General features: G+C 37.2%; 1 protein-coding gene across 2 annotated transcripts in view; it reads left to right on the top strand.

Annotated features, from left to right (window-relative positions):
* Dlgap5 (DLG associated protein 5) overlaps positions 1–22,212 on the top strand; it is a 41,464-nt gene extending 19,252 nt beyond the window's left edge. For both annotated transcript variants that reach the window (XM_074067975.1, XM_074067976.1), the window contains exons 11-19: positions 1,225–1,310; positions 2,194–2,354; positions 3,488–3,580; positions 5,954–6,170; positions 16,920–17,094; positions 17,960–18,011; positions 18,586–18,817; positions 19,789–19,838; positions 21,836–22,212. In XM_074067975.1, the coding sequence (XP_073924076.1) occupies positions 1,225–1,310; positions 2,194–2,354; positions 3,488–3,580; positions 5,954–6,170; positions 16,920–17,094; positions 17,960–18,011; positions 18,586–18,817; positions 19,789–19,838; positions 21,836–21,976 (1,207 nt within the window). In that variant the 3' untranslated portion in view covers positions 21,977–22,212. The remainder of the gene's footprint in view (positions 1–1,224; positions 1,311–2,193; positions 2,355–3,487; positions 3,581–5,953; positions 6,171–16,919; positions 17,095–17,959; positions 18,012–18,585; positions 18,818–19,788; positions 19,839–21,835) is intronic.
* The last annotated feature ends 209 nt before the right edge of the window (positions 22,213–22,421 follow it).

Genomic DNA, 22,421 nt, shown 5'->3' with positions numbered 1-22,421 from the left:
ATCACATTTTGCTTATTTGTTTTCCTTTAACATGCGTATGCAAATATATCTTTGAGACTCTGCTTTCGATCCTTTGGGGTATATGCCTGTATGTAAAGTTGCTGGATCATACTGTAATTCTGTTTTTAATATTAGTAACTGCTATACTACTTTCCATACAATCTGTACCATTTTCCATTCCTGCCAACCATGTACAAGAGTTTCTGTTTCCCCACATGCTGAGGTGCTTTTTAATATAAAAACAGATGAAACTTTCCCAAGGTCTAGGTTTCTCAACCTAGGTATTTTTGACATTTTAGAATTATGTACTTGTTTTGGAGCTTCCATCCTGTACCCTGTAGGATGTTTTGTGACATCCCAAGATAGTAGGGCCAGGCAAAAGTATCTCCAGACAGTGTGTTTTGGGGAGCAAAGTTGACCCCAGATGACAATCATTGCCTAAAAATTAGATAGATTCTGTAAGGCCTATCATTTTAATCACAGATCTAACCACATTTAGTGTTAACCTGCTCATGGCAGTTGGGTTGACCTTGCTCTGTATACAATAACAGAATGTAAAGCACGCCTAGGACTGTTGGATTCTGATCAGCCTCTGAAAAATGAGAATGTAACAAGCCAGAACTATTAGCATAAAAGGTGGGTTCTTGGTAAAGGGGTAAGGGAGAGTATTAAAAGGGATTGAACAGACCAAAGTTAAACACACCCACAGTAGGCATACATTGAGACACCCCTTTGAACGTCAACTCAAATACTAATAATGAAAACCAAGACTGTAAAATAGGCACAATGTGTGGGAGAGGGTGTAGAAAGGAGATTAAGGTAATGATATATGTTTGATAGACTTCATAAACCTATATGAAACAGAACTAAAAAACCTCTTGCAGTTGCTTTAAGTGCGGTGGGGAGGGGGCTGAGAGGAAGAGACAATGGGGGTAATGTAAATAATGTGCAATATGAGACTAATTGGAAGTATCACTATGAATCTCCCCCCCTTACAACAAATATATCCTAATTTTAAAAAATTTAGAATTAAAAAAAAAAAAGTGTTCTTTGCATCATCAATCCATGTAAGTTTTGGGTGTAGAAGGATGGACATAAATAATCAACTTATATTTATGGATATTAATATACTACATTAACAAATTAAGCATCAACTCTTGGAAATTAACATTGCGCCTATGTTTTATATCTTCCTGATAACTGAAATGCATGTCATAATTTTAGAGATATCCTCCAGTCTGAAACTGAGAAATTAACCTCACACTGCCTTGAGTGGGAAAGGAAGCTTGAATTGGACATTCCAGATGATGGTGAGCAAACATTTATACTTTTTGCTATCTTAGCATTGTTTTTAATGTGGCTATATTCATATGAAACAAAAATCTAGTACAACTTTGTAGTTCATTATTATTTAAAATAGCAAGAATTTTACATATATCAACATATGTTTGCTAATATCTCTGCTAAAATAGTATAAGACTTCCATGTATTTTAATATTAGTTTTTTAAAAATACGATGTCCCTTTTGGGTAACATCAATATCTAGTAATATTTAATTACATAAAAATATTTTCTGAATGAAAATCAGAAAATCAATATGAAAAAGATTTTTCTGAAAAAGTTCCTTTATCTTACTTACTTGGCAAAGCTGTTTATTAAAAATCATCTGTGTGCTGTCATTATGAAATCCTTCTTCAGTACTTAAGTATAATGACTTGAGGTTGAATTTTTGTAAAATACAAGGAGAAGAAGGATGCTATTATATAGCAGTTAATTTTTTTGTTTTGTTTTGTTTTTGTTTGTTTTTAGCAGTTAATTTTATGAGTAAATATAGCTGCCAGGTGCTGATGGCTCACACCTGCAATCCTTGCTACTTGGGAGGCTGAGATCAGGAGGATTGAGGTTTGAGGCCAGCAGAGCAAGTAGTTTACAAGACCCCATCTTAAAAATAACCAGAGCAAAATGGAACCAGAGGTGTGGCTCAAGCAACAGAGCACAAGTGAACATAGCTAATTATTAGTAAGAATTGAAGCATACAACTAACGTAGTATTGTATGGCAAAGTTTTATGGGAGATATTTTTGTCTTTAAGAAGTTGGTTTTGTAAGCCCTAGGATGTTTGGGGTGGAATCTTTTCAGTTAGTTTGCTTCCGTAAAGATGCTATTTTCTTTAAAAATTTCTTATCTCCTTTAGCTAAAGATCTTATTCGCACAGCAGTTGGTCAGACAAGACTCCTTATTAAGGAAAGATTTAAACAGTTTGAAGGACTGGTGAATGATTGTGAATATAAACGAGGTGAAAAGGAAACTACATGTACAGATCTGGATGGATTTTGGGATATGGTTAATTTTCAGGTATGTGATGAAGTATTTAGAATGTATTACCTTTTAAAAAATAAAAAGACCTACCCAGAACATGTTTAAGAACTCTTAAAACTCAGCAGTAAGAAAATGAACAGCCCATGCTGGGGTGTGTAGTGTGCAGTGCTTGCCTAGAATGTAAGATGTCTAGCATCCTTCCCTTCCCCAAAAATAAAGAAGACGGAAAAAAAAAAAAAAAAAAAGTGCAAAAATTCCTTTAGGACTGGTATTCCTTTAGGTATGGCTCAGTGGTAGAGCACCTGCTCAGCAAGCCAAGGTCCTGAGTTCAACCCACAGTACTGCCAAAAAAAAAAAAAAAGTGCAAAAAAAAAGAAGACGGGCAGATGGCGGATGAGCATGTGAGAAGATGCTCAGCATCCGCGTCATCAGGGAGTTACAAATGAGTACAGCATCCAGTGCTGGCGAGAAGCAACAGGAACTCTTGGTCACTGCTGGTCACAGTGTAGGATGGCACGTCCATCTCAGAAGACAGTTTGGTGATCTCTTGCAAAACTAAACATATTGTTACCATATGGACAGCAATTGCAGTCCTTGGCATTTACCCAAGTGAGTTGAACACTTACGTTCATACACAAATCTGTGCGTGATGTTTAGCGGCATTGTTCATAATTGCCAAAACTTGGAAGCAACCAAGAAGTCCTTCAGTAGGGGAGTGGATAAATGAATGTTAAAAAAAAAAATTGTGCTCATGTTGTGTAATTTAAGAAACAAAAAACAATCAGTCTATCTTTCCTACCATTTTAGGAGAGTTATTCATCTTTTATATAGGTTTTGGAGGTTTGTAAAAACAAAAATGACAATGGGCACTTTTACCATAAAAATTCTTGATAGGCAGGAGTGGCTCACACCTATAATCCTAGCTACAAGGAGGATTACAGTTCAAGGCCAGCTCAGCAAAAAGCAGACCCTATCTCAAAAATACCCAACACACATACAAAATAAAGGACTGGTTGAGTGGCTCAAGTGGTAGAATGCCTACCTAGCAAACATGAGGCCCTGAGTTCAAACCCCAGTACTGTCAAAAAAAAAAAAAAATTCTTGGTTTGTTTATAACTTTAACATGGTTAGCATTATTTTGATAAATTTGGGCTTTTATTTATTAACAGATAGAAGATGTTAACCGAAAATTCAACAATCTGACCAAACTTGAGGAATCTGGATGGCAAAACAATAATAATACAAAGAAAAAAGTCTTTCGGGTAAGTTTGTGGGGTTTTACCCAAATTTCTAATACAGGACCTTTTATTCTGATTCTTGTTTTAAAAACATGCAGCTTCAGTTTTTTCATTTTACAAAGTAAGTTTCATATTACTATGTATTGATTAAAGAAAGATCAAGGAAGTAATCAGTACAAAATTTTGGCTGTTTATTTCTGTTGAGAAGAAAATAAGAGTTGTGATTGATTTGGGGCATCCAGAAGGTTTTAAAATAACCAGATGGTGGGTACATGAGTGTGTGTTTTATCCTTTTTGTATATGTAAGGGAGGGGCAGGGGCAGGGGCTGGTTCTGGGGTTTGAACTCAGGGCCTTGTACTTGCTAAACACACAACTCTACCACTTGAGCAAATCCTGTGTAGTTCTTTAACCAGTAGTGTTTAATAGTAGTGTTGTGGTGACAGTAGTAGTAGATAGTTTATATTGTGCTTTGTAAGTGCCAAATATCATTCCAAGTACTTCTTATGTATCAGCTCACTTCATCCTTATGATAATCCCATGAGTAAGTGCTGCATCCTCATTGTGTAATTGAAACATTAAGTCACTTGCCCAAGGTAAAGCTGGATTCAGGCCACATTTTCTCATTACAGAATGAGAAAATGGAGTCATAGTCTAACTAGTAGACTATGTTTTCTTATTGTTTTATATGCTTTTTTATATAATAGACAATAGATTTTTTTTTCATTTTATTTTATTCTTTTTGGTGATACTGGCATTTGAACTCAGAGTTTCAAGCTTGCTAAGGAGGTGCTCTTACCACTTGAGCCACTCTTCCAGAAGAAAGTTGTTTTTTGTTTTTGTTTTTTTTTTTAACAAAGAACTGCTCTTCAGAACATATTTCTTCCCTGTAGTTTCTTACATAGTTTTCTAACTGTAAAATTTGCTGTTAATTTCTTTATTTTTCTTTTGGCAGTACTAGGGTTTGAACTCAGGGCCTTGCACTTGCTAGCAATCAGGCACTCTCCCACTTGAGCCATGATCTAATACATTCCAAACTTACCTATTTCTAGTATTTTTGTTTCTGGTAATTTTCCTCTAGTAGTTTGTGGTTTGGTTTTGGTGGGATAGGGCTTTGAACTCGGGGCTTTTCACTTGTAAAGCAGGTACTCTACCATTTGAGCCACACCTCCAGTCCATTTTGCTCTGGTTAGTTTAGAGGTGGGGTCTTAGGAACTATTTGCCTGGGCTGGCCTCAAACCACAGTCTTCCCTATCTCAGCCTCCCACATAACTAGGATTATAAACATGAACCACCAGCATTTGGCTTTTGTAATATTTTTAACTCAAAGGTTTCAGTAAAGGTGGACAGGTTAAGTTAAGCATTGTCAGTTTTTCTTTGAGAATTTAGTAAAATGCCTATATTACAATAGGTATACCTAGGTTTGAGTAATATATCTGTGGTTGTTTTCATTCATTTTCCTATGCCATCTTACGCAAATAAAACTCTTCTGAATCCTATCTTAGGAGTTGAAGGTGTTAAAAAGTACCTTGTTATAAAATGATAAACTAATGAAGTCTCATGACAAGGACACTGAGGAAAGTGACTAAATGAATATATTTGAAATCTACTCAATACTGAAAGATATTTCTTTGTTATTAAAACTACTCTTTTAATAACTCTTTCTTTGGGGAGAGTGGTCTTTTGAGACAGGATATCACTAGGTAGCCCAAGCTGGCCTTGAACTTGCAACCCTTCTGCTTCAGCCTCTTGAGTACTGGAATTACAGACAGGTGTGTGCCACTATGTCCTCATACTGCAGGTATTTCTTTTTGAGCATTTAGTCTTGGAAATATATCATCAGTGAAGCAGATAATGACTGTATCATATCAGAATCTTGCAGTTCTTCCTGTTTTCACCAGATGTCTCTCTCCTACTTTATGTTAAGTTACTGTTTGGTTTTGGTTTGGTTTTTTCTTTCTTTTTTTCATTGTTAGGGATCAAACCCAAGACTTTGTGCACGCTAGACAAAGTACTCTATCACTAAACCATATCTCCAGCCTTTTGGGATACTGTTGAGTTTATTAAACAAATAAAATAAAGCTAATCTAAAAGTAAAAATGAAGCTAAGTGGGTGATATATTTTATGTATGATTTCTTTTTTCGAAAGTTCAATTTTTTTAGCCAGAGGTAGTACTATATACCTGTAACCCCACCACTCAGGAAGGTGAGGCAGGAGGATCTTAAGTTTGAGGCCAGCCTCAAATGCATAGCTAGGTACTATCTCGAAATATAAAATAAATAAATAAAAACAAAACAAAACCCTTAAATTTTCTAAATGACAAAAATGTTATGTTTTGTGTGTTTCTTATAAGATGGTAATGAACAGCTTTAATAAATATCCTAATTTCTCTTTGCAGAAAAAAAAAGTCTCAGGTATCGAGAGTAAACCAAAACAGGATGATGGAAGGATTGCAGCTAGAAATCGTTTAGCTGCCATCAAAAATGCAGTAAGAGAGAGAATTAAGCAAGAAGAGCACAATGAGGCAGTGGCCTCTGTAATGCCAAAGGAAGTTGACAAAATAGTATTTGATGCTGGATTTTTCAGGGTTGAGAGTCCTGTTAAATCATTCTCAGGTTAGTTTTTTGTTTTTTGTTTTATAAGGGTTTTTTTGGCTGAGCGTTCTTAAAAGAAATATTTGAGGTAGATGGGGACTTGTATAAAAAAATGAGAAATAGTTTTCATATGTAGATATAAGTGCTGTGATTTCTAACTCATACCCATATGCAAATCACATTTTGATGTGTGTGATAAGATTGGGTTAAATGTGATAGATCTTCCAAGATGGCTTTTGTGTTTTCTAAGCGATTCACAGCTGTTGTGAACATGCAACCCCACAATATGGGCCGTTAGGTTAAGGAAATAATGGAAGTAAGAGAAGAGATTTCTGCTCTCCTCCCTCCCTTCTCTCCTCTTCTCCTCCCCTCTTCTCTCCTTCCCTCCCCTCTTTGTTTTTAGACAGGGACTTGCTTTGTAGCCAGGCTGGCCTAGATCTCTCAATCCTCCTGCCTCAGCCTCCCAAGTGCTGGGATTACAGTGTGCACCACCACACCACTACATCCAATTTGTGAAAGGATTTTCTTTAGGTCAGTTAGAAGTTGGCTTAGAACTAAGATGCAAAGGAATTGAACATCAAGTTATTAGACTTCTCTAGCTGTGCTTTAAAAGAAAGCTTATGGAAGGTAGGTTTGGCTTTATTTTCATTTGATTAAAACTTTTGATCAAATCTTTCAGAAAGGCAGCAAGTGTACTAATTTGTAGTACATTTGTAGTAAAATTAGTGTTCTTTCCTTTTTCTGATTTTCCTTGTGGTGCTAGGGATTGAACCCAAGTCCTTGAGCATGCTAGGCAAGCGGTCTGCCATTTAAATCCTAGCCTTTTGTTTATATTTTTATTTCTGAGATAGGGCCTCACTAGCTTTTGCAAGGGCTGGCCCTGAACTCCTAATCCTCCTGCATCCATCTCCTAAGTATTCCAGGTTTGCACCACCACACCTGGCTTGAAATCAGTGTGTAATACTTCAGTAAACCATTCTTAGAATTTTCTAAATATTTTTCAATAGCTGATTTTTACAGGCTACTTTTACTTAATGTACTAATCTTAGTTGATATTAATTATTTATAAGCCATATATGCTTACTGGAAAGTTTCATAAAAGTAAGCATAAGCGTACCTGCTGCCTAATATTTTATAAAATGTACATTTATCACCACAAGTATATTCTAACCTCCTGTTAGTGTAGGTATCATAGCTAGTGTGGTTTTCATTTGTTTTCTCTACTTAAGCAACTGCACTCTGTGGGTACTCAGAATCTCCTACCATTACTAGTAACATGGCCCCTGGCTACTTACTTTTCAAGTATTCTGGTGGCTTCTGCAGATATGAACTGATCACTCTCAGTTCTTCCCTATTTGTGGTAAAAACTGATATTTTTTTTTAAGAGACAATTTTATTTTATTTTATTTTTATTTTAGCAGTACTCTGGACCTTATACTTTCTGCCAGTATACTCTACCAGTCCAAAACTGACCCTTTAAAGTTGAGTTTTATAGAACACAGAGTTTATATTTGGCTTGTTACAGAACAGTAGTCCCTGAAGAAGCTCCTCTCCTTCCATTTGCCAGTCCCAGAGACAACCACTTTCAATTCTTAGATCTAAGTCTTGGGTTTAAAATAGCTCTAAACAAGCAAAGTTTAATCTTTTTTTTCAGAAACACCTATTTTTCTTCTGGTAGACCCACTTTCTTTCCTGTATTTACTATTTTTGTTTGTTTATTTGACTATTTGTTTTGTTTTTTTGCGATGGGGACTCTGAGAACTTCTTGCCTGGAAGTTCCTCTCACCATGATTCTCCCAATCTCTGCCTATTAGTAGGATTATAGGAGCAAGGCACCACTCTTTCCTGTGTTTACTGTTTTCTTCTTCCCGGGATCTTTCTTCAACTTTCAGGCTATCAATCATGTTTTAATTTCCTAAGAGCACGTTCTCCTTCTCTGAATGTTCCATTCAATAGCATTCTGCATATGTTTCATAAGTAAATTGTCTTCTCTCTCTGTAAATATTAGTAACACTTTATGACTTTCCCTTATTGTAGTCAATATTCATTTCAATAAATATTTCAATATGCTTTCATCTTTGGTTTTGGTTTATATCCCTTCACATTAAAATTAACCCCTTGATTAGAAGCTTTCCTTAGGAGTCTGATCCTTCACTACTTGTTCATGGTTAAGAAAGAATGGGGTACTAAGCAGCTGACCAGAACCTCTGCACAGGGGTAGGGGATTTACTGTGGAGTGCTGGGACATTATACTGCAGGCCTATGCATACTTTTTTTTTTTTTTCCCTGTGGTACTGGAGTTTGAAATTGGAGCCCTGAGCTTGCTATGCAGGCATTCTACCACTTGAGCCATGTCTCTAGCCCTTTTTGCTTTAAGTTATTTTTCAAATAAGATCTCATGTTTTTGCCTGGCTGCTGGGCTTGTACTGTGATCCTCCTACCTGTGCCTCCTCTGTGGCTGGGATTACAGACATGTACCACTAGTACCTGGCTTTTTTGTTGATATGGGGGGAGGGAAGCTCTCACTAACTTTTTGTCCACGCAGGCATATAACCTTAATCCTTCTGGAATTAAAGATGTGAGCTACTAGCCTGGCGCTACATTTAAGTCTTTTCCTTCGGGATATTCAGATTCACCTTCTGCCTAGAGTGTATAATTCTGTCTGCCGGCCATTCAAGAGCCATGTAGAGGAAGAAAGCTGAGTGTCTCAACAGTGTATTTGTAAATATTCACTTATTCCTCTTATATTCCACAAGATATCTCATCTTTCACCTGTATCTGCTATTCCCAAAACCATAGACTCTCTACTTCATCTTTTTTAAGGATATAAACCTCTAGTTTTTGGCTTTGGGTAAGGAGGAGGGGGTATTAACTTCTGCCATGCAGAATGATCAAAGGAACCTGAGCTCTAATTATTCTTTAAACTAATGTACTACTCCTGATTTTAGCTCCATTTTTATCTCCACGTCCAGATAAACTTAGAGCCACTAATTCCTTTGAAGGATTCTATGGTAGAAATTGTATTGACTCTCTTCCTGATTAGTTTGGGTCAGCTTAGTAATATCTCATCTGCCAATTTATATTACAGCTTCCAAAATATTATTGCTAGCATCTCCTTAGTTTCCTGTGTCCATATAGAGTTTTGCCTTTTACTTGTGTTAATGTTACAATAATGGGGTGTCAAAAGAAAGCAAAATCTAGCAGGATGCAGAGGTTCACACCTGTCATCCTAGCTACTTAGAGGGCTGAGATCAGGAGGATCACAGTTGGAGGCCAACTCAGGCAAATAGTTCATGAGACCCAATCTCCAAAATAACCAGAGAAAAATGGACCAGAGGTGTGGCTCAAGCAGTAGAGCACACAGTCCAATCAAAAGTAAAAATAATGATGATGATAATAGTAATAATATTATTTCCCTGTGTTGTCATCTATCTATCCTGCCTCATTTCCCCCCTATGCGACTTTGGTCCCTTTTAATCTTAAAAGGGGTTCAGAGGGTCTATAGTCCATTTTCTTTAGCTGCGTCATGCTAAGAATAGGACTGCTGGCCCTATCTGGAAAGGGAACCAAAAAGTTCTTTCCCTGTGGTAGTTAGGAGGTAACATGGGAAATACAGTTGGCAGGAAATTCAGTGGACAGGCTGCCACAATCAGGACCAGAAGACATCAAGTTATTCTTTTTTTTTTAAATTTTTATTTTATTCATATGTGCATACAACGTTTGGGTCATTTCTCCCCTCTTCCCCCTGCTCCCTCTCTTACCCCGCCCCCTCCCTCTCCCCCCCTACCTCCTCACTACCCGGCAGAAACTATTTTGCCCTTATCTCTAATTTTGTTGAAGAGAGAGTATAAGCAATAGTAGGAAGGACCAAGGGTTTTTGATAGTTGAGATAAGGATAGCTATACAGGGAGTTCACTTGCATTGATTTCCTGTGCATGTGTGTTACCGTCTAGGTTAATTCAGTTTTTTGCAGACTGCTAACCAGTTTTCCTAGCAGTTTTTGTTGAAGAGGATGTCTTTTCTCCATCGTATATTTTTAGTGCCTTTGTCAAAGACAAGTTGGTTATAGTTGTGTAGCTTCATTTCTGGGTCCTCTGTTCTGTTCCACTGGTCTTTGTGTCTGTTTTTGTGCCAGTACCATGCTGTTTTTATTGTTATTGCTTTGTAATATAGTTTGAAGTCAGGTATTGTGATACCTCCAGCATTGTTCTTTTGACTAAGTATTGCCTTGGCTATTCGTAGCCTCTTGTGTTTCATATAAATTTAACGGTAGATTTTTCAATCTCTTTAATTAATGTCATTGGAATTTTGATGGGAATTGAATTAAACATGTAGATTACTTTTGGGAGTATAGCCATTTTTACTATGTTGATTCTACCAATCCATGAGCATGGGAGCTCTCTCCACTTTCTATAGTCTTCCTCAATCTCTTTCTTCAGAAGTATATAGTTTTCCTTGTAGAGGTCTTTCACATCTTTTCTTAGGTTTACACCTAGGGTATTTGATTTTTTTTGAGGCTATTATAAATGGAATTGTTTTCATATATTCTTCTTCAGTTTGTTCATTATTAGTGTATAGAAATGCTAATGATTTTTCTACGTTGATTTTATATCCTGCTACCTTGCTATAGCTATTGATGTGTCTAGGAGCTTTTGAGTAGTTTTTTGAGTCTTTAAGGTATAGGATCATGTCGTCTGCAAATAGGGATATTTTCACAGTTTCTTTACCTATTTGTATTCCTTTTATTCCTTCTTCTTGCCTAATTGCTCTGGCTAGGAATTCCAGTACTATGTTGAATAGGAGTGGAGATAGTGGGCATCCTTGTCTGGTTCCTGATTTTAGAGGGAATGGTTTCAGTTTTTCTCTGTTAAGTATAATGCTGGCTGTAGGTTTGTCATATATACCTTTTATAATGTTGAGGTACTTTCCTTCTATTCCTAGTTTTCTTAGAGCTTTTATCATGAAATGGTATTGGATCTTATCAAAGGCTTTTTCTGCATCTACTGAGATGATCAAGTGGTTTTTGTCTTTGCTTCTGTTAATGTGGTTTATTACGTTTATTGATTTTCGTATGTTAAACCACCTCTGCATTCCTGGGATGAAGTGTACTTGGTCGTGGTGAATGATCTTTTTGATGTGTTGTTGAATTCGGTTTGCCATTATTTTGTTGAGGATTTTTGCATCACTGCTCATTAAGGAGATTGGCCTATAGTTCTCCTTTTTGGAGGTGTCTTTGCCTAGTTTTGGGATAAGTGTAATACTGGCTTCATAAAATGTGTTTGGCAGTTTTGCTTCCCTTTCTATTTCGTGGAACAGTTTAAGGAGGGTTGGTATCAGTTCTTCTTTAAAGGTCTGATAGAATTCAGCAGAGAATCCATCAGGTCCTGGACTTTTCTTTTTGGGAAGACTCTTGATTGCTGCTTCAATTTCATTTTGTGTTATAGGTCTATTCAGGTGATTAATTTCCTGTTGGTTCAGTTTTGAATGGTCATATGTATCTAGAAATCTGTCCATTTCTTTAAGATTTTCAAATATATTTGAATATAGGTTCTCAAAGTAGTCTCTGATGATTTCCTGGACTTCCATGGTGTTTGTTGTTATTTCCCCTTTTGCATTCCTGATTCTACTAATTTGCCTTTTATCTCTCCTCATTTTAGTCAGGTTTGCCAGGGGTTGTTGATCATGTTTATTTTTTCAAAGAACCAACTTTTTGTTTCATTAATTCTTTGTATGGCTTTTTCGGTTTCTATTTCATTGATTTCAGCTCTTATTTTTATTATTTCTCTCCTTCTATTTGTTTTGGGACTTGCTTGTTCTTGCTTTTCTAGGAGTTTGAGATGTATCATTAGGTCATTGATTTGGGATCTTTCAGTCTATTTCCTCTTTTATTTCATCAATGACCCATTGTTCATTAAGCAATGAGTTATTCAGTTTCCAGCTGTTTGCATGTTTTTTGTCTTTACTTTTGTTGTTGAGTTCTAGTTTTATTGCATTGTGATCAGATAGAATGCATGGTATAATTTCTATTTTCTTATATTTGCTGAGGTTTGCTTTGTGCCCTAGGATATGATCTATTTTGGAGAAAGTTCCATGGGCTGCTGAGAAGAATGTATATTGTGTAGAAGTTGGGTGAAATGTTCTGTAGACATCAAGTAGGTCCATTTGATCTATTGTATATTTTAGATCTAGGATTTCTTCATTGATTTTTTGTTTGGATGACCTATCTATTGATGATAATGGGGTGTTAAAGTCTCCCACAACCACTGTGTTGGCATTTATATATGCTTTTAGGTCTTTCAGGGTATGTTTGATGAAATTGGGTGCGTTGACATTGGGTGCATACAGGTTGATGATTATTATTTCCTTTTAGTCTATTTCCCCTTTTATTAGTATGGAATGTCCTTCTTTATCTCATATGATCAATGTAGGTTTGAAGTCTACTTTGTCAGAGATAAGTATTGTTACTCCTGCCTGTTTTCGGGGGCCACTGGCTTGGTAAATCTTCTTCCAGCCTTTCATCCTAAGCCTATGCTTATTTCTGTCGGTGAGATGGGTCTCCTGTAAGCAACAAATTGTTGGATCTTTCTTTTTAATCCATTTTGTCAAATGGTGCCTTTTGATGGGTGAATTAAGTCCATTAACATTAAGTGTTAGTACTGATAGGTATATGGTGATTCCTGTCATTTACTTGTCTTAGTTGTTTGAAGGTTTGATTGTGTGTACCTAAGTTGAGGTTACTGTCTACTTTCTTGCTTTTTCTTTTCCTGTGGTTTGGTGCTGCCTGTCTTTTCATGGTTAAGTTGGGTTTCACTTTCTGTGTGCAGAATCCCTTGAAGAATCTTTTGTGGTGGCTTTGTGGTCACATATTGTTTTAGTTTCTGCTGATCATGGAAGACTTTTATTGCTCCATCTATTTTGAATGATAGTTTTGCTGGGTAGAGTATCCTGGGGTTGAAGTTATTTTCATTCAGTGCCCGGAAGATCTCACCCCACGCTCTTCTTGCTTTTAATGTTTCTGTTGAGAAGTCTGCTGTGATTTTGATGGGTTTACCTTTGTATGTTATTTGTTTTTTCTCTCTTACAGCCTTCAGTATTCTTTCTCGGGTCTCTGTATTTGTTGTTTTAATGATAATATGCCATGGGGTAGATCTATTTTGATCTGGTCTGTTTGTTGTTCTGGAGGCCTCTTGTATCTGTATGTGAATAGATTTTTCTAGATTTGGGAAACTTTCTGTTATTATTTTGTTGAATATATTGTGCATTCCTTTTGCTTTCACCTCTTCTCCTTCTTCAATGACCATGATTCTCAGATTTGGTCTTTTGATGGAGTCGGTGAGTTCTTGTATTTTCTTTTCACAGGTCTTGAGTTGTTTAACTAATAGTTCTTCGGTTTTTCCTTTAATTAACATTTCATCTTCAAGTTCTGAGATTCTGTCTTCTGTTTGTTCTATTCTGCTGGATTGGCCTTCCGTTTTGTTTTGCAGTTCTGTTTCGTTCTTTTTTCTGAGGTTTTCCATATCCTGGCTATTTTCTTCTTTATTGTTGTCTATTTTTGTCCTGAGTTCATTTATCCATTTATTCATTGTGTTCTCTCTTTCACTTTGGTGTTTATACAGTGCTTCTATGGTTTCCTTTATTTCTTCTTTTGCTTTCTCAAATTCTCTATTTTTGTTGTCTTGGAACTTCTTGAGAGTCTCCTGCACATTTTGGTTGACCATATCGAGTATCATCTCTATAAAATTCTCATTGAGTACCTGTATTATGTCTTCTTTTAAATTATTCTTGTGGGCTTCATTGGGTTCTTTGGCATAGTTTATCTTCATTTTGTTGGAGTCTGGATCTGAGTATCTGTTCTCTTCATTCCCTTCTGGTTCCTGTCCTAATTTTTTGCTGTGGGGAAACTGGTTTCCCTGTTTTGTCTGTCTTCCTGTCATTGCCCTTGGTGTTATTATTGTCCCTGTACTGTGTGCAATTAAGTATTTTCTAGCTTGTAATAATAACAATGGTGATATTTAGAGAACGGTGAGAGGAGAGGGAAAGCAAAGAAGTTAAAGAAATAGGGAAAAACAAGTAAACAAAAAACCAAAACAAACAAAAGTTTCAAAGATATAGACAGGGAGAGATAGTGTACTAATCAACAGTAAACTGAACAGGCATTAGAGAAACAGAGAGAGGATTGAGAAAAAAAAATAAAAAATAAAGAAAAAGAAAATTAAAAAATTTAAAAATCTCCAAGTTCAAATGCAGTAAGGTTTCAGTCTTAATACTTTTGGTGTTAGTCCCTCAGCCTCCAATCCTGGAGATGGTGTCTCAGAAGTAGTTCCGTCGTCTCATCAAAGGGGAAAAAAACCAAACAAAAACAAAAAAAAAACCACAAAGTGTCCCAAGTTCAAATACAATACAGTTTCAGTAAGTTTTTCAGCATGCAGGTGTAGTTCAGCTGTTGTCTCATCAAAGGTAGGGAGAGAAAAAAAGAAAAGAGTCTGGAGACAGGTCTGTGAATGGTATCTATGGCTGTGGCTCACCTGCCCACTGCTGTCAGCCTTCTGTTGCTGGAGGCTTTATTTATGCAAATCTCAGGGGTGAGCTTAACACTCACCTGGCCCTGCAAGCTTTGTTTACTCAGTTCTCCTGTGCACGAGCCTCTGCTACAAGCTTTCCCCTTTCCAAGCACACTGGGGGAGGTGACACTGCACCCGCTTTCTTAGGCCTGCATGTTTATTTACAGTTCACGTGGGAAGTGGGTCTTCCCCCCCTCTCCTGTGGAGTTTTCCTCCCACCGCCACTTTTTTTTTTTTTTTCATTTTTCTTTTATTATTCATATGTGCATACAAGGCTTGGTTCATTTCTCCCCCCTGCTCCCACCCCCTCCCTTACCACCCACTCCACCCCCTCCCTCTCCCCCTACCTCAATACCCAGCAGAAACTATTTTGCCCTTATTTCTAATTTTGTCGTAGAGAGAGTATAAGCAATAATAGGAAGGAACAAGGGGTTTTGCTGGTTGAGATAAGGATAGCTATACAGGGCATTGACTCACATTGATTTCCTGTGCGTGGGTGTTACCTTCTAGGTTAATTCTTTTTGATCTAACCTTTTCTCTAGTACCTGTTCCCCTTTTCCTATTGGCCTCAGTTGCTTTAAGGTATCTGCTTTAGTTTCTCTGCGTTAAGGGCAACAAATGCTAGCTAGTTTTTTAGGTGTCTTACCTATCCTCATCCCTCCCTTGTGTGCTCTCGCTTTTATCATGTGCTCATAGTCCAGTCCCCTTGTTGTGTTTGCCCTTGATCTAATGTCCACATATGAGGGAGAACATACGATTTTTGGTTTTTTGAGCCAGGCTAACCTCACTCAGAATGATGTTCTCCAATTCCATCTATTTACCAGCGAATGATAACATTTCGTTCTTCTTCATGGCTGCATAAAATTCCATTGTGTATAGATACCACATTTTCTTAATCCATTCGTCAGTGCTGGGGCATCTTGGCTGTTTCCATAACTTGGCTATTGTGAATAGTGCCGCAATAAACATGGATGTGCAGGTGCCTCTGGAGTAACAGTCCTTTGGGTATATCCCCAAGAGTGGTATTGCTGGATCAAATGGTAGATCGATGTCCAGCTTTTTAAGTAGCCTCCAAATTTTTTTTCCAGAGTGGTTGTACTAGTTTACATCCCCACCAACAGTGTAAGAGGGTTCCTTTTTCCCCGCATCCTCGCCAACACCTGTTGGTGGTGGTGTTGCTGATGATGGCTATTCTAACAGGGGTGAGGTGGAATCTTAACATCCCACCACCACTTTTATAGGCTTTCCCACTCCTGCTTGCTGGGTGCACGCCACCGCTCATGCCCTCTCTGGCCCTGCTTGTTTATTTACAGTTCTGTGAGGGATTTCCCCTCTCCCCACCTCGGCGCTCAGGGTGCCCCACCTTCTTTGCTACGTGTCTTTTTTGTTGTTATTGCTTATTATTCAGGGTTTTTTTCTCTTTTTTTCCCCTGGGTGGGGGTCGGTTTGTCCAGGGGGGCTATGCTGATCTGGCCCAGGTTTGTCTGTGGGAGTACCACGTGTCACTTAGCTCACCTTGTGGTCTGCATCTTCCGAAGCAGTCTGGGTGCTGCCGTCTGGCAGCCTGGGAGCCCTCCTGGTTTCTCCATTTAACGTGAAGTGGAGATGCTATGCACAGGCTGGAGGTGTGGAGGAGTCAAAGTTTTGCCTCTTTTTGGTGGTTTTTCCTTTAAGATATATCTCCTGCGTCTCTCCAAGATTTTACTTTAGGAGGCATGCTTTCTGCTTCTTCCCTGTAGCTGCCATCTTGGAATCCTCAAATTATTCTTTAACTTGTGAGATCCCTGACTCAAGCTCACCAATCTTCTATCACCAGATGATGGAGTCTCACAAGGTAGATGTTGCAGCAAGGATTTATTTAGTATAAAAGGATTACTTAGTGAGAAATAGGGGAAAGGGAAGAAACATTTTCTGTCCCCCTATTCAGGAAATGGGAGTTAAGACTTTGTTTTTGCAGACTGGGGTTTGAACTCAGGATATCAGGCTTGCTAGGCAGGTACTCTACTACGTGGGGTCATCTTCCAGCCTGAATAAAGACTCTTAATGCTATCTTTAAAAGAAAGTTTCAGGCATCTGACATTAACAAAGATGATTCAACAGGATAAACATCATTTGAGTAGTTGGTAGGATTTGCTTTGCCTTCCTGATTATAAAGAGAAGTGAATGAAAGAGCTTTCTTGGTGTTGAGATGATTTCTTCCATCTTCTAGTTCTTTCCTCTGAGTGTCGTTCTCAAAGACTTGGAACACCTAAGTCTGTCAGTAAAGCTGTGCCCAAGAGCAGGGCTGGAGTGGACCTAAGACCGAGGATGTCACTGGAGAAGCCTGATCCTCAGAGTGAGCAAAGTGATCAGAAGACATTGTTTTCAAATATTCCAGAAAGCAGGTATTGATATAACATGTAACTATTGATTTAACAGATGGTGACAGTAAATAAATCACTTCAGCTGGGAATGTGGCTCAAGTGGCAGAAAACTTGCCTAGTAAGCCTTAGGCACTGAATTCAAACCCCAGTACTGCAAAAATGAATGAATAAATAAATAAATAAAGTATCTTTTCAGATTGTTAAGCTGGAGTGGCTCAAGGTGTAGGCCCTGAGTTCAAACCCCAGTTTGCAAAAAAAAAAAAAAAAGCTTGATTGCCCAAAAGTAGTCCTGAAATAGAGCATCTTGGAAATAAGCAACTTTCTGCAATAAATGCAAAATGAGGCTAGAAAATTAGAAAAATAAGGTTTTTTTTTTAAGCTTCAAAGAAGTTGATAAAAATATTTCTAATGAGGTACAAGTTAAGTACTTTGTGACTGAAATACATTGTTTTACAACTAGCAAGCAAGTGTAGCTAACTTGCAGGGTATGGCGGTACATGTCTGTAATCCCAGCACTTGGGAGATTAAAGCAGAAGGGTGGAGAGTTTGAGGCCAACCTGGGCTACATAGGGAGACTCTGTCTTCATCTGTGACTCTAAATTTAGCTGAGATTCAAAGTATTGCTGGTAGAGCAGCATTAGCCTGGCTGATGGCATGGTACAGGCTTGTGATATTTTAGGGAAAGAATGCATTGTTTGTAAGACCACTCTACAATAACTATAATTCTTTCCTTCCATATCAGGGTGACTCTTGGACCATATTCCATCTTTGACCCATTCCCTAAACTAACACCCTCCATAAAGTATAAACAAACACATGTCAAAAAAAATAGCAATATGTTTAATTCCCTGAACATAGTGCTGCTTTTTTTCTTTTCTTTTTTCAGAAACAGCAGACTAGAAGATGCTCAGTGTCCGGAATTACAAGACTTAATTGAGGTAAGTCATGTAAATCCTACTTCAAGGTGGTAAATAGCCCAGTATGTAATCTGTTATGTCACTATAGGTAGTAATTCTATTAAAAAACAAAAACAATTTCAACTGGAAATTCAAGTTAATCATACAACAAAAACAATTTTTGTTTCAGTGGCCTTTGGATTATTTAAAACTTTAGTGCCTTTTGTAGTCTTCAGCTCACATCAACATAAATACGGAACCAGCAAAGTCAAGTTGGTATCAGCAATCTTTGTAAACCAAGTTTTGTGACATAGTCATGCTCATTTGTTTATTGTATCTGGGGGCTTTTGCAATACAGTGGTAGAGCTGAATAATTATGACAGACCTAAAATATTTACTACCTTATCTTTCAAGGAAAATGTTTGCCAATCCCTGAACTTGTTGTAGGTACTTGTTGAGCAACTTGCCTTGATTCGTATGACTTCTATCTGAACTAGTTGGCATGAGACAAGACACTCAGATTTACAGTGTTCTTTAGGTTGTCAGCCTTCTGTCACACATACACACAGCAACAAGTTTTGGTCATTAACTAAAATGGCCATTTTTATACTTCCAGGATACAGATAAGATCAACTTTGAGATGCATTGTTTACCCAGTGAAAGAATGAGTTTGCCTCTTGGTGATGGGGTAGCAGATGACACTACTACTAGCAAAAAAGACGTTTCAGATGTAGAAGGAATGGAACTGACTTCTTCAGTTACCTCACAAGATGTGTTGATGAGGATCCCCGAAAAAGATACATTACAAAATACTATCTCAAAACAAGAAACTCTACCTTCTCAGTCAGGTAAGAGCTTTTAAAATAGTGAGGCTTTGTTAAAAAGGCCATAAATTATCATAAATTTGAGTACCAGTTTCTAAGACTGAAGATTGAGAAATTGGACACTCACAGAAAATAACTCATGAAAAGTAGTTTAAGAGTACTCTGCTCTTGACCCTGTGCCTTGGTGGAGACCTAATGAAAACCAATAGCAGACACTGACATACATCGGATATAATGAGTACTTCCCATAAGATCTGTTTGGGAGCCTCAGTGTCAATGAAAACTCAGAAAACTTCGCTGATGGCTATCCTTACCTACTTTGTTGTTGTATTCTAGAAGAGGAAGTGGGTCTTATATTTTTGTTACAATATAATGTGTGCCTGTTTCACCTGTTACTTTCCTCTGCTACTCTGTGGTGCTAGTCTTTCTGAGACCTGAGGTAAAATAACCATGGCCAGACATTTAATACCCTCTACCTGTTCTTCCAGGGACCTTTAATCTTACAAGCATGAGATTTGTTTAGACACGTTTTTATTTATTTTATTTATTTATATGGAGTTTTTTCTTTGTGGTGCTGGGTTTTAAACTCAGGGCCTTGTGCTTACTAAGTAGGTACTCTTCCACTTGAGCCCTTCCACCAGCCCCCAGCCCTTTTATGTGTGTGTATGTTAGGTATTTTGGAGATAAGGTCTCAAGAACTATTTGCCCAGGCTGGCTTCAAACCATAATCCTGCTGATTTCTGCCTCCTGAGTAGCTAGGATTACAGGAATGAGCTATAGAGCTCGACTAGACTCCTTTTATATCAAAGTTAAAAATAAGAATTTTGCCAAGTATTTTAATTTCATTATAATAAATACGTAGCATAACATGGCCTGTTTTTGCCTTACCATTTGTTGTATAGAACTCTTTGTGTCTTTCAAGGTTTTATCCATTTATAACAACCATTAACTCTGAGACTATTCTTTTAAACTTATCTTTTGTCCTTGTTTTTCAGCACTATTTGATCATAAAAATGTCACTACTGCATGTCATCTTCTTGATTCAGTAAGTTTTCCAATTTAATTTGATAAGTTTCTTTATATTCTAGATAGATTGTTTCTGAGACAGGGTCTCACTATGTAGCCCAGGCTCACCTCACATTTGATCCTTCTGCCTCAGCCTCCAAATGCTGGAATTACAGGTGTGTACTACCACGCCTGGTTGTACATTTGTTTTATAAAATGAATATTACTCACTTTTCTATTTGTGTGTGAGGTTTAAATTTTTATATACTATTGTTTTTGTTTACTTTGAAACCTATTATTCGTTTTTCTAAAAATGGAGAAAAATATTCCTTGTTTACTTACTCTAAAAAATAGTATGAAGATTTACTTTCTCATATGATTTATATATCAAATTTGATATGACAAATTGGCTGAATACTTGAATATCTAATGTGTGACTTGGGTTGTGCTAAGTATTTCTAAGTAATGCAAGAAATGCCCAAGACAAGACTTCTGCCTTTTAGAAACCTACCAGCTTGTTGGGGGGACACAGGGAGGTGGGGTATGTCTATCCTACTTACAGTCATCTTTATTTTCATCCCGATTCATTTATATTTTGGTATTTAGGTTCTGCTATTTTATTTGGAAGCTTCCCAGACATTACTCTTGGTGGCCTGTCCTCTAAATTTAGTTCAAACATTATGCCTTTCTGTGACACCTTTCTATTAAAGCTCTCATCTTCCACGTTCGTTTTCGCACAGGCCCAGCGCACGGGCACATAATGCATGCGTTAACTTGAGTGTTTTATGAGTGTGTTGTGTTCCTGAAACATTCCCTTATTGACACTGAATTCCTCATTAGCTGCCCAACTTCTACCCACTGATACTGGTAACTGTGACATGCATGGGATAGTTCTCTTTCCTATTAATTGTTTACAGCATTGGTTTCAGCCTCACCCTGAGACATTTTTATTTCAGTAATTTAGATTGGGACTTTGTCTTTTTTTTTTCCTTCATGAGGTGATTCTAATGGATATAGTTTGGATCTACACTTGTGGTTTACACCCTAAACTTGAATGTTTCCAGGACCAACAGTTAGAATGGGATTGTTAATCTTTGATCTCAGATCATAAGAAATTTATTAAAGCACGAGTAGGATTAAATAGCAACAGTTTTTTGTCAACCTCATGAAGTCCTGAAGATACTTGAATTCCTTAAGGATCCTTGTGTATCTTGGCTTGTGTTATCTTTCAAAGCTGCCTTGTTTGTGGTTAGGCTCGGGGCTGCCCTGTGTCTTGATGGCAGAAGTGGTTTTTTTCTTTGTTTTGGCCTTCCTTGATATAAACTGAGACCTAGAAGATCCAGAACCTAGCATTAGGCCAATTTATGTAAAACTGATTTAATACCATTTAAGAGCTGAACTCCAAATGATTGGTTCTGATAATTCATAAGTAAATCAGGAAATCATTAAACCATGGTATTCTGTTTTTGATGTTAGTAATATGATCAAAGGTGCCACACAGTTACATGTTATATCATCAATAAATCTTACTACTTTAGTTTCTCCACCATTCTTTCCATTTTCCTAAATATTAAAATGTAGATCTGTAATCCATCTGTCTATTTGGGCCAAATTATACCTTGCCAGCAGCATCATTTGCAACTGAAATAGGACTTGAAGGGAAAAGAGAAAAGGTTACCAGTAGGATCGATCACACTCTGGTAAAAGTCCAGTAAGTGCTGTTGAGCAGTTTAGGATTGGTGTAATCTACATAAATAGCTTCAGATGTAGCCTCAGTTTTTATTCAACCAACTATGCTAAGTCCATTTATGTAACAGTTATATCTTAGGCATGGATTCCTAGTAGGACTTTTCAATTAAAAATTATTTGAAATTAAGCCTGCTTAAAAGTAGCATAATCATTGTTATTAATAACATTATTGTTATACAGAGGAACTTATTTATGTTATTTATTAACTCACAGTTATCTAGCAGCATTGAAGATCCAATTGGGGAAACTCTTGGTTACTTTAGTGACTTGTCTGATTTTGTTCTCTAGCCAGGCCTAAACCTCGGTAGTCCATGTACTCAGGTGGAGAGCAAACATCAAGAACACTCCAGACACGTCTCTTTTGGTGGTAACCTGATTGCCTTTTCCCCTCTGAGGCCTCTCAGTGGAGAACAACCAGGAAAGTTTTGAATTTAAAAATAAATCCAAACGTTTTTCTTCGTATTATCAATGCTGTGATATATTCTTAGACGAAAGGACATTTGAAGAATATGTATCTGTTCACTTCTACTCAGTCCACCTGTGTAATGTCATGTTTTACTATTCAGTGTTCATCAAAGTGTATTTTAGATATGATATTGTTTCTCAAGGGAAGTAGGGATATTTTGTATGTTGACTGCACAAAATAAAATAGGTACTTTTTCTTGCGTCTTTTGTTTAAAATGTATAACTTTGAAGCCAAGAATACTTACCTATAGCTTATAAACATTCTTTAGGTTAATTTAAATATTAAACTTTGACCAAAATATTTGTATCCTTTTATATTTTATATTTCATTTGACTTCCTAAGTATATTTGAATTCCTAAATATATTACACTGAGTAGCTTTGGGGAATTGCATTTTCCAGGTTATAGT

This window comes from Castor canadensis, chromosome 3 (assembly GCF_047511655.1).
Source record: "Castor canadensis chromosome 3, mCasCan1.hap1v2, whole genome shotgun sequence".
Classification (NCBI taxonomy): Eukaryota; Metazoa; Chordata; class Mammalia; order Rodentia; family Castoridae; genus Castor; species Castor canadensis.
Note: the sequence above shows the minus strand (reverse complement) of the source record. Positions and strands in the feature narration are given on the sequence as shown.